The 18,441-nt window shown below is 41.0% G+C and overlaps 1 protein-coding gene across 1 annotated transcript in view; it reads right to left on the minus strand.

Annotated features, from left to right (window-relative positions):
- Positions 1 to 3,557: 3,557 nt before the first annotated feature.
- Positions 3,558 to 18,441, minus strand: part of LOC117560829 (piggyBac transposable element-derived protein 5-like) — a 35,050-nt gene continuing 20,166 nt past the window's right edge. The window contains exons 5-7 of the mRNA XM_034237900.1: positions 7,892 to 8,089; positions 5,102 to 5,207; positions 3,558 to 4,433 (exon numbers count right to left, since the gene is read on the minus strand). Of these exons, the coding sequence (XP_034093791.1) occupies positions 4,238 to 4,433; positions 5,102 to 5,207; positions 7,892 to 8,089 (500 nt within the window). The 3' untranslated portion in view covers positions 3,558 to 4,237. The remainder of the gene's footprint in view (positions 4,434 to 5,101; positions 5,208 to 7,891; positions 8,090 to 18,441) is intronic.

Below are 18,441 nucleotides of genomic sequence, written 5' to 3' on the forward strand. Positions count from 1 at the left end.
AATGGAGAGAAAAGTTCCACACTGTTGTAGCAAGACATATCAAAGTGACATTTAATTTAGCTTTTGTATTGGTGGTTATAATTAGTTTCAAGGCCATATTTGTCGATTTGATGTTCTGACTGTAGGGGGGCTCAATACCTATTCTATTAAATTGCACTCTATGGTTAATGCAAAAAAAAATCTGCTGTCTATCATTTAGATTTTTATGGAGGGGTACATTTATCCATTGCACAAAGACAAGGTATTTAAAAATGATGTATGTCTGTGAGATACATTCAAAGCTCATAACAAAGGATGCAGTGTTGACTCCAGTGGCACTGTTTATGTGGAAATGTGAAATATTACTTGAAGGGAAACTTTACAGCTATAGTACAAGGGCATAGGGCTCCATAACACATGTTCAACTACTAAAACTCTACTGTGAAGGTGTTTTTTCTCTCTAGTTTCTATTTTTTACACCATGCAGGACAGGATTGAACCATATTACATGTTTTAAAAATGAAATCTCTTCTTATCATTTAAATTAACATAATTTAATACAACACTGCAATGAGGGAACAATGAGCAGAAAAGGCACTACAGAAATATCTGATTCAAGACTGATCAATAGAGCCAGCTGCAGAGAATAATCACTTCAGAGTTCAACCTGAGGATTTAAAATGAAGCCATGTTTTTTTTAATCTATTTCTGCTAAAACACAACCCTTTTTTGAGCTAAATTAGCTAAAGCATCATAGAAGAGGATCCTCTGCCTTTCTTTTATGATAGGGGATAAAAAGGGAGGCAATATAAAGCTGCTCAGCTCGGTCTGCAGTTGGGGTGATAACGATGTTTCCATACTGGCAGAAAAACTTCAATACTACCCTCTCACACTCATATATCATTTGTTGCAAAGTAACCATGGCCTTGCAAAATCCCTGGTGCATGATCTCCTCTCATTTGTGGTCTGAGCCGAACGATATAAGGACTCAAATCCTGGCATTCATAGGGTGTGTATGTGACACCTGCTTATGTCCAATTTTGATACACTTTTGACACACTCTGAAGGAAAAAAATCACCCTATGGATACTGTTGAAAGTTGTATGTGCCTCACCATTTTATTATTCTCAACTTGTCTCGTCTGCACCTATGCATCTCACTCAGAACAAAAATCGCATCAAGGCCTCTTCAGGTTAGTCTCGATGGAGAAATTAGTTCCTCTGCTCTTTATTTCATGGATTTTAGATCTTAGTGATTATTGATATTAAATAAGTCAATTCTTATATTTAATATCACTGAAGTTACTTTTGACAAATTCTTTGCGAAACATCACGTTTGTTATTGGGAATATGAAAAATACCATTAAAGGGTTGTTTTGCGGAAGAGAGCTATCTAATTCTACTAATATTCACCAAGGTATTAAGTTACTCTTTTAAACTGATTTAAGATTTTTTCAGCAGTGTGGATTTTTCCTTTATTCACAAACAAAGGACATTTGCACAGACAAGAGGTGTTTCTAAAATTGCAGAAACACTTGTTCTTCATTTCAATAATACGATCTCATCAATTTTTAAACATCTGTGTAATTTGTGGACATTCACGTCATAAAACCACGGTTGACAAACACAGGACAGGACGGGGGTTGACAGTGTTAGTGTTAGGTGAACAGTGATAAGACACAAGAGCAACAATGACAACAGCAATGCTTTGGATTAGTGAAAAAGTTAAAAAAATCACAATCTTGAGTCTCAGTGACAGAGTGATAATGGACAAACACTCAGTGCAATAATTTGTAAACAAAATATACACATACATACTTCACCTTGTACTCTAGATCTAAAGTGGAAACGTTTCTGTTTTGGTTATAGTCATTAATTTTCAGTCTTACCTCATTTTTTTTTTTAATATACTCCAATTATATATGTATATTTACAGAACTTATCAATCAATTTTTTTAGAGCGGTGGATACTACCACAGGGTTCAAAAGTAAAAGGATTATCTAGTAAACATGTTGCTATACAACTCTCCTCAAAGTGCATGACTGTGATTGGAAAGTGCATGAGCCTGCCACCATCATCTCACTGTTATATCTATTCACACATCGAACCATGCTCATTAAGCAAGCACACATCAAAACCCTTCAGCTAAAATCTTCACAGCGCGATGCAAGCACTGCAATAACATGTGTACTGCATGACACGTTGAATAAAGCACAGTGGACTGCGGATAACTCATTAAAGCTACAGACAGCAGTGTGGTATATGATCCGAAGACAGTAAGTGCAATTTAATCAGATAATAAACACTCGCCTCTCCACTCACACTTCCATTGGCTGGATGCGGGGTGGCAGGTGTAAATCTGTGACTTGGCAAGAAATGGGCTGCTTGAAGAAATAAATGTTTCCTTGCTTCCACTTCTGAATAGAGACATAAGATAATTCCTTAAAAACATGAATAATAAACAAGATTTCGATTTTCTTGCAATTGTTATGATAAATAACATCGATCCAGTTCTAAATGCATGTGTTACTTTCTGGACTTCCTGATGAGATTAGGGCACACATAGTCTTCTATTTACATTAAGATTTGTTTTTTTTGGGACAGCTTGTAAACCACCAGCTATTTGGGTTTGGTTTTTTCTTCCTGAACACACATCTTGCCAACCAATATTGTCCAAAGCTCTGCCCATTCGGCAAGATTGTACTTGTTGCTTAGCAACACTGGCTTATATAACATCAAATCAAGGCAATTTTGAGCTTGTTGTACCACGCAAAGCACAGTTAACTACTTGAGTAATTAAACAGACCAATTAGAGGTTGTCTGTCTTAGAAAGTGTTGATTCAGAAGTAGATTGCAGGTGTGGCAGTTGGAACACGTTATTTTTTACAAGAGAAGTTTGATATTTGTATTCGTGCTCTTCTCACTGGTTTGAAGTAGGTGGAGTCACGTATTTTAGAGCATCCATCAGGATTTATCAATATTACTTTATGTTGTCAGTCAAATCTGATAAGACCACAGGAACAACAGACTAGTTGAGAGTTTAAGTGCTAAACTCTTAATAAATAGAACCTAAGAATGTTTTTGATCTTCCCAAACTGTAATCGTTGCCTTTGAGTCGAAGATATTGAACATCATACATATATATGCAACATTTCTTTAAAGTTCTTTAAAATATATTCAAATAAAATCTATTTTTAAAAACGTTTGGACTTGTTTTAAGCAGGAGGGTATTTACACTGCTGTGTGTGGCTTTACGTCACCTGACAGTCTTCCTCTAGCGAGTACAGTATGCAGCAACACGACACATCTGGGTCACAATAGCCGTACATTTACATCCTCAGGCTCAACGTCGAGCACACAAATGGCAGTTCCACTTGCTAAATACACACACACACACACACACACACACACACACACACACACACACACACACACACACACACACACACACACACACACACACACACACACACACACACACACACACACACACACACACACACACACACACACACACACACACACACACACACACACACACACACACACACACACACACACACACACACACACACACACACACACACACACACACACACACACACACACACACACACACACACACACACACACACACACACACACACACACACACACACACACACACACACACACACACACACACACACACACACACACTTCCAGCAGAAATCATTTTCACACCAAACAAGGAAACATCACAATCCAGATTCTTTATGCATGCAGCGTGTGAACACACTATAGTCCTGGTTTACTAAGCTCTTGTTTCACGATCACAGGTGTTTTTTGCAGAGTTTACATCGAGATACATGAAGCCTTTTAGCCTGACAAGTTCATGTTTGAGCCTTCACTCTCTTTAAAAACTGGAAGCTGACATCATTTAAGGTTGAATTGCTCCTTCATTGTTTCCGTCTGCATCTCTGCCTGTGAAATAGCTCCTGGTGACACATCCTTAGTACATTTGTTTGGTTAAAAGTTGCAATTGAGTTATGTGTAATGTCCCATGGCTCATTATTCTGTGTACAGTGCAGCTGTGTGTTAATGAATATTTACAGTACCACCGAAAACAACTAGTAGAAGAGAGACATAGACTTGGCACTGCTTCAGTATTATCACATAAACACAGACTTCAGAGTCTGTACAACTGTTATGAAGTGTAAGTGTGTGTTTGTGTGTGTGTGTGTGTGTGTGTATGTTTCTGTTGCTGCCGTCCTCCTCCTCACTGTGTGGGAGAGCAGTCGTCTAAATCCAGCAGCTCCCTGACCAGTCTCTCTCCAAACTGCGCTCGGCTGTAGCGTTTAACCGTGTAGGCGTCGGACATCTTGTAGAGGATGTACGCGTTGTTGATGGCGATGCTGATGCTCAACCAGAACACCTGCTGCCAGGTCTTGTTAGGCTTATGAAAGATAAAGTACCTGTGGGAGGAAAATATATATTTTTGCTGAACAAGTGTCAAGAAAACATGATAATGGCAAGTCAATTCTTATCAATAAAGACCTCAAAATGCGGCTGATTACAAGCAGGGGCAAAAAGGATACAGAGTTTTTACTTTGTGTTTTGTGACATGATGAATGTACTGTAACACTGGCAAAAGAGCTATTTAGGTAACTGAGTATTGTCAGTTCATAGCAAAATCTATTGTGTTGCAAGGACATTCCCGAAATACCGAAAAATTACAATTTCTGATATCCTTCAATGCCAAAAATGCAAAGGAGAAATTGAGAAAAAGCAGCAAATCATCAAATTGGAGAAGTTGAATAGTATTGAAACATATCTTAATCGATGTATTGATTGTCAAAATCAAGTATGGTCAATCAACTAATTGAGCTCAAATAAAATTAATTGTTATGAGGTAACAACCAACACATTTTCATTCAAATACAGCATATTTCTCTACGTTGAGTCACCTTGGTCACCTTAAGCCAATGGTCATAACAGAAAAGGTAAGGATATACAACAGTATGTTGCTTTAAGGGAAGTATGTCATGTTCCGTCTAAAATAGGATTGATTTAGGCAAGAAAGCAGGTAAAATGTTACACTGTCACATTAACATCATGAATCAACTTGCTATGCTGTACATACTTGCTGTACTTGTCGTCATATTTGCAGATGTAGCTGAGGTGCGCAGCAAAGGCCTCAACAGCCAGGGGACAAGTGATCTCCCCACTTTTCCTCTTAATGATGATACCTGCCACAAACAAACACAGCACAAAATGAGAGTGAGACACAGACAGCAGATCCCACTGAGGAGACTCGTTTTCTTAAGACTATGGGGCCAACTGAAGGGGAGAGGGAAAGCAGCGGGTTCATTCATCCTCTGCTCCCTGCAGGGCTGCTTTGTTTACTCAGTAATGGGTCTTATTCACAGCAGGAAACGCACAGGGGAAACTAATAACATTAACAATGGCTCCGTTCCATTTGAGTCGCAGTAAGCCGTGACAGTGAGCCAGCGTGCACGATAATGGGGACATGTAAATGTAGCCATTAATAATGTTAGTGGTTACACATGTATAACTAATAACATTTCCTACATGACTGAATGCTCCACTGTTATTGGTGTTTGCTTCAGATATTTTACCAAGGAAAACACATCATCTGTTCTGGGGTCAGATTTTACGGTGCAAATGTTGTACCCGAATAGTATAATGACCCACTATTACGTATGTTGAGACTCTTCTCTAATTTACCTCCTTGACCATAACTGTCTGGCAAAATCCCTTCCAAATGAGAATTGGAGTTGCAGTATATACTTTATTTTACATCTCATCACCTAGTTAAGAGAGCCGTGAACTAAATCCAGACTTTAGTTTTTAACCAACACGCTTGCTGAAGCGTCTGTATGTAACATTTGTGATATTGGGCTATATAAATAAACATTGATTGATTGATTGATGGATATGTATCTGACTGAGCTTAGGAGTCACGTTCAGACATAAATTATATGATGTAAATCTAACATTCAACTTGTTTTTACTCTCGCCAACCTAGGATCATTTTTTTTAATTTGCAGTGTTAACTGTTATAATGTAATGTGTGTCATCAGAAGAAAACAATTGTTTTTATTTATAATCCTTATTGATTGTATTGGAAACTCATTTAGTTCTCCTTTTAGTACAGAGTGAACATCACTTGCACACCCCCCCCCCCCCGTTGTTTAGATGTGACCTGAGTGGGAGACGAGAGGCTCCCTGAGCGCGCACACGCACGCACGCACGCACACACACACACGGGGGGAAATCAATCATAGACAATAACAGTTTAATTGATCTGGGGCTTGCCTTCCACATTCGTCATTCAAACAGATTGCAGCCTTTCAACTGAGTTTAAGACCGAACAAAACGCTTCCAACGAGGGTGGATTAGACCAGTGGTTCCCAAACGGTGTGCCGTGAGGCAAGTCCGGGTGTGCCGTGGGATTTTGTGACAACCATACTTTATTATTGCAATATACAACTACACAAAAATAATATTTTTTTTATTTACTATATCAGTACTTTGTAGGTTTATATGTACGTAATCTGCGCGACTTGTGCGTCCACATCTCCACGTGCAGTGCTGCATAAACATGGCTGAGTCAGCGATAACTTTAGAGGGGTGGAGGTATGCCCATTATTTTGAGTTCGTCCGAAGAATAGACAGGAATGTGACGGTGAGGTGCAAACTGTCCAGGCCAGAAGCTGTTATCCACTGCTGTAAACACCACGTCAAACCTCAACACACACCTGCAAAGAACACATGCTAAGGTGAAGCTACCGCACACGCTATTTGTTGTTTGTTTATATCACGTAGCCTGTTCTTCTTCTCTGTCTTCCGGTTGTTGCCTGTTTTGAATGACAAATACACACTACCACCGCCTGCTGGTAAGGAAAGTTATTGCCACTCACGCATGCGCAGTTCGTACGTGCTCGGCGAGTAAAGCAACGTGTAAAGTAACGAGTTACTTTATGTAGATAGTAACGAAGTAGTGTAATATATTACTTTTTTAAAAGTAATATGTAATATATTACATTTTTTTTAGTAACAACCCCATCTCTGGAGTTGGCGTTCTCTACTCTGGTTTACATGAAGAACAACAGGAGGTCACGGCTCTCTGTTGAACAGGACTTGCGAGTGGCCCTCTCCTCAGTGCCACCAAGGATTACAAAAATCTGCGCGCCCCGACAGGCACATGTATCTCACTAATTTGTAAATCGGCAAAAATATTTACAATAGCACATGTTTCAATGCTGATTGCTGAAATGTTACATTTATAATTTGTAGTTCAGGACCATGGACAATGCCGCTTCCTTGCATTGACAGTTCTCTGTGCTGAATTTCTGCTGAGTTTCCTTTGCCTCATTTTTAATGTTGTGACCTGTCTGGTTTAAATGAGTGTGTCGCTGCTTTGATGAAGCCTAATTTGATAAAGTTTCAAATTAATTTCTGAAATATTTCGTTAATAAATATTTCATGAGTAATATAGTTTATTTATTTGGCATTAGTAAATAATTATGCACATTTACAGATATTTTACATGATATGAGTGATAACACATGTTATAAGGGCTATTTTGCACAATAGGTGTGCCTTGAGATTTTTACTTTGGGCACAAAAAGTTTGGGAACCACTGGATTAGACTATGTGAGAATATCATGATGCTTCCGCTCCTGGAAATGGATTATCATGGATTAGAAGCTCTCATTGATTTTCCCTGACATGAATACTTAAGCATTTGCCAATTTCACCTGATGGTAACATCCAGAGCTGACGGTAAGCTTATTTTCACTGAAAAACGTGTGCACTAATGCATATTGTCAGAACTAAAAGCCTTTAAATATTGATGATTCAGTGAGACACATACACCTTTAGTTCTGGGTGCAGGAGAGCAGTTTACCTTGTTTTGTTGGGGGATAAGCGTTGGTGAGGAACCTGAAGTGTCCCTTGTTGTACCAGCTGATCAGCGACATGCTGCCCTTCATCATGACTCGTGATTGGCCGCGCTGTGCTGGCGTGGAGCTGCACACCAACATGTTCTGTGGTAGACCTGTGCAGTCGCTCTTCCTGGTGCTCAGCAGGCCACAGCAGTAGATATCTGGAGAGGGATCAACGCAAAGACATCTTAACATCTGTACGAATCACTTTGTAACACAGAGATATTCTATTAGTATTTTCACAGATGTGAGAAACATTTTGTATAGGTACGTATGAATACAACACCAATTTAAGATTAAATGATTAGTAAATTAACCCATGAGTTGGTAAACATACAAATTATTTATTTGGATGATTAGTTCATCATTTGATATTATTTTCCTAAGGATTGCAAACAATTCCTGATTTCAACTTCTCAAATCGTTGCTTTCTTTTATAATTTTCCCATGATATAAAAATACATATTCGTTGAATTTTTGGTCGGGCAAAACAAGACATCTGAACATGTCAACTTGGGCTTTCAGAAATTGAAATGGCCATTTCTTTTCTTAGACTAGTTTGTGATATTTAAAGACCAAAGTGTCATCGATTAATTAAAGAAATAACCAACAATTCGGTGGAAGAAATTCAAGTAATACAATTGTTAGTTGCCCTAGTAACATCAATGATAAAAAGTGTTCATCCTTAACTGAAACAATAGTCCATTAATGAATTGGGTAGATGAAGGAGAGATAATCAGCAGTTATTTGGATACTTCTTGGCAATTGCAGATTCTCAGATATGAGTATTTGTTGAGTTGAACCACAACTAGGAGAGCAAACTCCTGCACAGTGCTTATCTCTCTCACAGCTGTACTCTCTTATTTTCATACAGCCTCTGTCCTTCCCTTGTCTTTTGTCTTTCCACCATGGGCGTCGCAGCCATTATATGAGGGTGGGACAAGTCCCCCCCACTTTTTCAAATGATTCGTTTAGACCCCCCCACTTTTACCATGTGGAAAGTCCGTGAATTGGTCTATCCACTCGCCGCACTTTGTAGAGCGCTGTGTCAGTGCTTCACTATCAAATCCATTCCACTTGCTTATTGAGAGAATGCCCAAATCAATGAAACTCCGTAGCCTACCATGTTTTCACTGCTACTTTGTACCAAGGTAGATTCTCACATAGCGCGCGCATGTTCAAGGAGTGTTGTCATAGTTGGACAGCTCAGACCTGTTGTATGAAGCGATGCCGGTAGCGGAGGTAAGGCAGTAAAAGACACACACACCAAATGTTCAGGAAATGGTTAATACAGCGAAAATCAAAGCTGACGATCTCTTGGTTTGATATGTTTTCTCCCCCAAACAACATGGACATAAGAACATTTTTTTCAAAGAAGAGGAAAGTAAGTCATCAGCTGGTAGCAGTTAATCAGTTAACAACAGTGATGGCGGCGGCGTCTCACTTCTTGAGAGGAGTTTTGTCTTTATGTCATGATAGAGAGATACAAATGCTGAATAGTTTAGATGAGAAAAGGCATCAAAATGCCAGGTTACTAGTATTTATCATGTAAACAGGGAACATGAATAACCCGATCTCTCTGTGCTCATGTAAACACCATATCCCCAATATGATCATAACATGTCAGACGCAGTCAGTGTGTTTTACTGCCTCAGTTCGATAAGAGATTATTTTCTGAGTTCTTAGGTACTCTCTCTCAAAATGGTAATGTGCATTATGTTTTAATTATACTTCTTATCATTCAGAAGCTCTTTGTGTGTGTTTATGTTTTACTGAGTGCTTATAGGCAATTTCCATCCCAGTATTCAGTTAACTATTTATTTTCTGTGCACATTACATAGACTAGCTAATATTCTACCTAATGCTTGGGACTTTGAGTCTTCAAAATGTCCAATGTCACAGACTGGGACTTACTTTAGAGTCAGTTGTATTTACATTCAGTATGACTTGTTATGATTCAATGTGAAAGAGTATACTGCTCAATAAATAATGATCACTTCACCACCTCTCTTGATATCTAGGCGCTTGAGAGTGAGGCAGAGGCAGAACACAGGGACAGTGGAGAGAGGTCCATTGCTGAGGTGAGTGATGAAAGGGAAATGACAGTTTAGAGTAAATTGTGATCCCAGAATGTTAAGGAAATCAGTGGGGATATTGAACAGGAAACATTTCAGTCAAGGGGCATCATATGACCAATATAGACAGAAGAGCAACATTTATTTGAACATTTAAGTCAATGATACCATTCCTAGGTGAACTTAACATCTGTATGGAGTCAGATCAGTCTCAATATTAATAAATGCTCACAGAAGGATTCACAAATGTATTTTGCGATTTATATATAAATGGCTCTCCACAACAATATCTCTCAATGCACAATATTGTTATTGTTGTATATAAATGTACAAAAAAATGAGCATTTAAACTGCTTTTTATTAATTCAAAGACGGCTCTGAATTAATAATCAAATATGTTTCCTTTCTTTACTACTGGATGAAATTGCAAAATGTACCCATCATTTTCCTCATCCTAGTATAGCCACATAAAAGTATCAAACCACCTGTTAAAATGCACCAGAATATAGGAAATCTATTTTTTTTCCCGTGGGGGGCGACCCCCCATTACAAATGTCCCCCCCACATTCAGGATGCTTCCTACGCCCATGCTTTCCACCCATTCAATTTGTTCATTTCTTACATGGATGAGCAGTGGCAGAACAATCATGCGGCTGAGTGCTGCTGATTAGTTAATGATCTCAATTTGGAGTAAGATTTGTATCTGTACAGTACATTTTTGTATGTGTGCGGCCCAGAGTAAGTGCTTTAGAGATGATTAACTCTGCTCATAAATCCAGGATGAAAGAAAGACAAAATGGCGGACAATGCCTTCAAAAGCTCAGGACAGATTTTTGGCTGAATGCCTCATGGTAGCTAATTATGAAGACAAATATTGATTTGATTTTTTTGACTTGTTTTTTCTTGTCTTGGCGTACTGCGGCTCTGCCCAATTGAGTTTAAAATGGCTCGTCTCTAATTGTTTAGCGAAAGAGCATTTGTGATATGTATATAGATATATATATATATAGTGAATGTAAATACTTGCCCTGATGATATCGTCAAAAGAGTCACATCTGTTATGTTGATTGTTTTTTCTCTTCCTCCCCTATTCAGTCATTTTTATCCTTTTATGGCATGTTGACATTGTCCCATATCTGCTATTATTACAATAGGGGTCACTGAAGAGTATCTAAATGTGACTCGCCCTAACCACAACAGGATTATAATGTCTTCATAAAATGTGCCTTTGGTATAATGAGCATGAAAATCAGAGCTCTGTGGAAACAATCTTCAAAGATAAATTATCAGCATGAAATATCGCAATTTGCTCCATAACTCAGTGATTCACAAATGGGGGTACGCGGACCCCTAGGGGTACGTTTGGGTACTGCAGGGGGTACGTGAGATTTATAAAATAAATAAATAAAATGAATTAAAAAAATGCCATGCATGATTACAAAAATAATCTTAGTACAATAAGTTAAATAGAAAACACAATTTTATATAAAATATTCCTAGAACCACCAAGGGGGTCCTCATATAAACATGTCAAATTGGTGTATTGTATTTTATAGTTTTGCATAATATATCATTTTGTTCATTGGTTTGTTAAACAGATATTATTTTAGTTGAAAAACTCCTTTGAAAAATCAGTTTAAATTTGTTTTCTTTTTTCATGCATAAAATGAAAATATCCATAGTTTGTTGTAAAGGAGTTAATAAATCACACACTGAGGGAATCTACTGGATTCGGGTATGTTCTGCCGCCCGCAGTGGACATCCCCTGTACAGTTTCGGAGGTGTTGCACAAACAATTGCTGGTTGCACTGTCACGGACATTCATTAGGAAAATGTTTGTCTTTCTCACAGGCCTGCCACGATTGTCCTACAGAATTGTTTTTTAAACTCTAATCTCACTTTCGCGAAGTTTGCTGGTGACTCTAGAACAGCTGACAATGTATGTGTGTTGATTAAGAGGAAAAGGTGCTTGGTATTTTGTAGGGATGCACGATAATTATCGGTCCGATATTAGGAATTATGACGTCATCCCGATAAACCCGATACCAGTATGAATAGCCCCGATAATATACAATATATTTTTTGGGTAAAAAAAAAGAAAAAAATACTGCGGTGTGGGTGGATTGGGATGAGGGGCGCTTGTTTTTCACTCGGCTCCTCCCGTTTTGCCAGTACTGTGGTATTAGTGTAGGGGTGCCCAACCAGTCGATCGCGATCGACCGGTCGATCGCGGGGAGATTTCCAGTCGATCGCGAGATGTGTCTAACCCCCAAAACACACCAGGAGCGTCTGCGTCGTGTTACGGCCGCGCCGCGGCGGTCGTAAGGATCGCGGCCACTCTAGACAATGGGTGCTATTACACCACACGCGCCGCGTTACGGCTCAGACGCGTCCCAGAAGCGGCTCGGCGCAGCGCTTCTCTAAAATTAGGATGAATCCTATTTTTGCCGCGGCGCAGCCGTAAGATAAAGTCGGGCAGGCAGCCCCCCCCTCGCAGGAAGTGGAAAGGTGAGCATCCGGGCCAGGCCCATCCCCCACATATACTAATTTAGCAGACCCCACAACACCTCCACTACGAAACGCACCATGGACGACGAGGTGTTCATAATGGAAGTGGAGAAACACACAATTGTATATGATGTAACCAATGCTTTTTACAAGGACAACATCAGAAAGGACAAGGCCTGGTTTTTAGTCGCTGCAGTTTGTGGAGTGGAAGGTAACAACTACATATTAATGTTTTAAAGTTAATCAATACTTGTAGGTACAGTACAGAGCCATTCAGTAGTTTAACATCTTGTGAAAGTCGTTAAAAAACTGTTCAGTAAACTTGCATTTCACAATAAAGTAAGATCTTATTTCCTATATCAAGATTATTATATTATTATTATTTTGTATTTATATTTTTATAAATATTGGTTTTTTAACTATACTTTATCTTGTGAATTTCGCCCAGGGATCAATACAGTTGTGTTTAACTCTTTATAATGATATTATATTTTTGTATTATAATTTGTTTTTATTCATGTGTTATAACAACTACCCAAAATACTCTCAATAATGTTTAAATACAGTATGCTGTGGTGGAAAACCTTGCATTTATAGTCAGATAAATTGTGAGGACAGACAAGAATAATTTGGCAGTCATTTGTCAGACAAAACTATGTATTATAAATTGTATTACATACACAATCAACAACAACTGCGAGGCTGCACACACGACGCTCCGCTTCCGCAACGTTTTGAAACGCGTCTGGTGTGTGTTGTCGCAGGAGGAGGTCGCAGCGTGGCGCAGCCGCAACGTAACGCGGCGCAGACGCTCCTGGTGTGTTTTGGGGGTCAAAATAGAACAACAATATTCTGTTTTATCGTTAATGTCCTGTAACATAATCTTCCTGTGCCAGAATAATGCACTTGAACGCATCAAAGCTTTGTGATTGGCCGGCGTGACCCCATGTGTCTGGGCGTGGCTGTTGGGCAGTGGGCACCATAGATATATATAAACATGTTTATATATCTATGGTGCCCACTGCCCAACAGCCACGGGCTGTATCTATGGTGGGCACTATTTAGCTGATGTTGTCCGTGTGAACAGGAGTGACAGTCCACACAAGACCGCAATTATGGCAGAAGCAAAAAAGCCCAAAATATATAATTTTCACTCCGAGTGGGAGGATGATTATTTTTGTATCTATTCCAATTCAAAGTCCATCTGTCTCATCTGCAATGCGAGCATTTCAAAACAGTGCACAAACGCTACGAGACGGAATTCCCTCCTAATTCTGCCCTACGCTCCAAAAAGGGGAGGGGCCTGAAAGCACAGCTAAATGCACAGCAGCCCATTTTCACCAGGCCCAACAACAAGAGCAAGGCTGCTCCATAGCATCTTATCGTGTCAGTCACGTTCTTATCAAGTCTTTCAAAGACGGCGAAGTTGTGAAAGAAGCTTTCCTGGAGGCTGCCGACGCGCTTTTGGGGGACAGTAAAAATAACAGTAGCATTTCAACAGGTTTTTGATACTGTATAATAAAAACTCAAGTTAGATACGTTATTAATCAGCTGTACGTTTTAATTTGTTTGAACTCATTCATTATAATTATTGTACAAAATGGTATAAGAATGCAAACTTAAATTGATTATAGTCTATTATCAATTCAGGTTAAGAAACTAGTGTTGCTTGCATCCTATTTTAAAGGCATTTATTTTTATACTCTACTAAAATGCAACAAAAAAAGGGTTTGATTCTATTAATTTTGTCTTTTTTATTGCACTTTGGCAGCAGATTCCTGTGTAGCTTCAGATCTGAGTTGTCTTATTAGTAAGCCTAATTTATACTTTTGTAGCAACACTATTTTTATATAATGGCAAAGAAAGGGTTCAGAGTATTTTCTTTTTTCCCTGTGTCATATGTGGCAGCACTGTACAATGTTTCTTGAAAACATTACCCACTGTGTGACGTGTGAATAAACTCCAACTCCGTATCAACAACACTGTTGTGTAACTTCAGTTAAATACTTGTATGTGTGTAGATTAGAAAGAGGTAAGATAAAGGATCTGCAGTATTTTATTAAGTATTAATCGTACAAAGGTCAGTTTTATACAAGTAGAAGTGTGTATTTACCTGGTAGTAATGGCTACGCCTCTCTATTTGGACTGGTAGATCTCAGCAGACTGGCAACTTTAAAAGTAGCTCTCGGTTAAAAAAAGGTTGGGCACCCCTGTATTAGTGGTTTAGGAAGAGGGGAGTTTTTCACAAATCCAGCGCTCCCTAACTCGTGAAGCCAGGACAGTAAACAAACATGTCGTCGGTGGTATAGGCGTTGGAGCTATGTGCAACTCAAGGCATATGCTCGAACCGGAGCTGCCTGGACGCTGCAATCATGTTGCGCACTATCCGTGCTGAGTGTGCTGACTTTTCGTACAATGTCCCACTGTCTGGCTTCCTGCATAAAGTCAAGTGCTCGGCGCAGTTGTGGCGAAATGTCGCTCCTCTGTTTTCATTTAAACAGCTCCGTATATCCGTTAGCGCAGCTAGCTAGCACCAGCTGCTAACAACAACAATGCACGTAAGGTCTCTCTCTCACTCGCTCAGGCCACACATACACACACCCTCCCGGTCCTCCAGATGGCCAGTCGGTGCCTGCCGGTGAGCGTGGAAGTGTGGTCTGCCACAAGCAGGCGACAGGAGCGGGGCTGTCAGCATCAGCTTGTAGATGGTATTTTAAACTCGATGCGCTCTGAAACTACGGGGCGGCCGAGGAAAAAAAATACACATGCGTTAAAATAATTAGTGGCGTAAACATTTTTTTGTTATCGGTATCAGTATTGAGAAGCAGGAAGTTATCGGTATCGGTTTCAAAAAACCAATATCGTGCATCCCTAGTATTTTTATTGTTGTTACTATCAGGAAATGTACAGCCAAATCCAGGTCCACCTAGCAGTATTAGTCAAATAGCTACTCCTGCTGATTTTATATCTAGATCTGGGCTAGGTTTAATTCATTTAAATGTGCGTAGTCTGTTACCTAAATTAGATTTTTTCCGTATTTGGGCGAGTTCGACTGATGCTGATGTCATTGTCTTATCAGAAACGTGGCTAGATAAATCCATTTTGGCCTCTGACATTTACATAAATGGTTACAGTGTATATCGTACTGACCGGCCTAAAAAAGGTGGTGGCGTTGCCATTTATGTGAAAAATAAGTTTTGTGTAACTAATATGGTTTCCAAATCTGTTAGTAAACAGCTAGAATTTTTTGCCGTGAATATTGAGGTAACAAAGGGTCAACAGGTCATGGTGGTGGGCTGCTACAGGGCCCCCTCGGCTGTCAAGGACTCTTTATCGTCATTGGCAAAACTGTTATCACAACTTTTCTACAAGGAAATAGTGCTGCTTGGTGATTTTAATTGGGGCTGGTTAACTTCTGTGTCAGAGGATTTTAAAAACCTGTGTACCTCTTTGAATTTGACCCAGATTATAGACAGTCCTACTCGCCCAAATATTAAGTCCCCAAATAAATCCTCCTTAATTGATCTAATTTTAACAAATGTTCCACATAAATACTCATCTGTGGGAGTATTTGCTAATGATGTGAGTGACCACTGTGTTGTAGCCACAATTAGGGACACTAAGGTCCAAAAGGTTAAACCACGTATCATCACAAAGAGAGACAAAAAACACTTTGTGGAGCAGGGTTTTTTACATGATCTGTTTGATTTTGATTGGGGTAAAATCAATCTGTGTGCTGATGTGGAAACTATAGGTTACTTAAGTAACCCCAGTTCTCAGAATGACATGAAGTGAGATGTCTCACTATGGGATGCGCCTCATCGCGGAGCAAACAGAAGCATCAATCTCATTACGCCAATCCTGATTGGCTGGTGATCTTGACGTCAGCGTCAGGGAATTTACCCCCTATAAGTAGCTTGCGCCACGACGCATGCGTCATTCAAAATAAGCACCTCTTCTCGCTTCACCATAGCAAGGAGGGCCGTCTGGTGAGACATCTCACTTCATGTTACTCTGAGAACTGGGGTTACGTAAGTAACCTATAGTTCTCATTCATAACACTCCGTTCAATGTCTCACTATGGGAAATTGTAGCTCCCGTATTGTCAGACGAGCTTATCTCGAAAATCACCAAACCAACCAGAACTTAACAGGTAGAGCTCTGACTCAACCAGTTGCCCAGCACTGCTTGAGTCACACTGGGAGCAGAACGTCCAGCCTGTTAAGAGGCGGACAAAAGTGAGCGGCGAGGACCAGCTCGCCGCTGCACCAATGTCTTGGATGGGAGATATCCTGGACAGAGCCCAGGATGCAGCCAGACCCTGAGTCGAAAGAGCTCGCGGACCCGAGGGTGCCTGCGAACTCTGACTCGTATGGGCCCCAAAGCAATTGCTTCCACAAACCAGTGGGAGAGCCGTTGCTTAGTAACAGGCTTGCCCTTATAAGGGTTAGCCCAGGACACAAGGGGTTGGTCATTATGATGAAGCACCCTTGATCTGTCCCTGTACGTACGTAAAGCACGGGCTGGACACGGCAAATCCGGCCGCTGTTCCCCGGAGGAATACAGTTGCGGGGAGGATGCCTCAATGTCAAATGTGGTACCTGAACCAACCGCCTTAAAATAAAGGCAGGGTTGGGCTTCAACCACACTCTGTTTGCCCTGGGGCGAACTGAGTGCATGAAGACTGTACAGATAGCGCATGAGTGCCACTGGCTCGCTTGGCAGCTGCCAGGGTCAGCTTCATGTCACACTGTATTCAGATTGTACCACTCACGGGCCAGGCCCATAGAGCCAAGCGCTCTGGGTGTGGGTGAAAGATCGCCCCCCCCGCTTGGGACAGTATGTCCCTGCGTAGTGGGAGCTGCCATGGCTGCCCGCACAGCAGCTGATATATCTCCGCTAGCCAGTACATAGCTGGCCAGTGCGGAGCTATCAGGATAAGTGTGTGACGTTGCTCTCTCACTCTGGCCAGAGTTGGGGGTATCAGAGCCAGGGGTGGGAACGCGTACAGAAGGCCCGGGGGCCAATCGTGCGCGAGTGCATCCACGCCTAACGGTGCATTTAGATCACGCATCGAAAAGGACAGCTGACATTGAGCGTTGTCTTTCGATGCGAACAGATCCAAGGGGAGTACTCTATATTCATAACAGATCCCCTGAAATGCGAATCTCAGATATTTCCTGTGTGAGTAATATACTGGGATGTGAAAATACGCATCTTTCAGGTCGACTGATGTAAACTAGTCGTCTTGTCGCACGAGCCGCAGCAGAGATGTGTGAGTGAGCATTCTGAACTTATATCTTTTTAGATATTTGTTCAGAGCCCTCAAATCAAGTATTGGCCGAATTCCGTTCCCTCCCCGTTTGGGAACGAGGAAGTACTTGGAATAGAAGCCGCCCTGACTCTGCTCGGCGGGTACAATAGATATAGCCCTCTTTTCTAGGAGTGAGAGAATCTCTCTCTCCAGAATATGGGCTGACTCTCCTCGGGCCTGCGAATGCAGAATGCCCGAGAAGCGAGGGGGGGTGACGGTGACTTGGAGTCTGTAGCTCCGTGTAACTGTCTTGAGAAACCCAAGCAGATGTCGTGAGCATCTCCCGCTGTATGCTCCTTAGAGCCAGCTGAGATGTCACGTCTCTTCCCCTCTGAGTCTCTATTTGTTGTGTTATGGGGCCCTCCAGTGTCTGAGCACTGTGGTGCCCCATTTCGACAATCCCCACCGACACAGCGCAGGCGTGTGGCGGTGATGCCCTTACGGCTCCAGCCGGCACTACGCATGCGCGTGACGGTGGTGCCTTCACGACCCCAGCCGGCACTGCGCATGCGCGTGACGGTGGTGCCTTCACGACCCCAGCCGGCACTGTGCATGCGCGTGACGGTGGTGCCTTTACAGCTCCAGCCGGCACTGCGCATGTGCGTGACGGTGGTGC

This window comes from Gymnodraco acuticeps, unplaced genomic scaffold (assembly GCF_902827175.1).
Source record: "Gymnodraco acuticeps unplaced genomic scaffold, fGymAcu1.1, whole genome shotgun sequence".
NCBI classification, from domain to species: Eukaryota; Metazoa; Chordata; class Actinopteri; order Perciformes; family Bathydraconidae; genus Gymnodraco; species Gymnodraco acuticeps.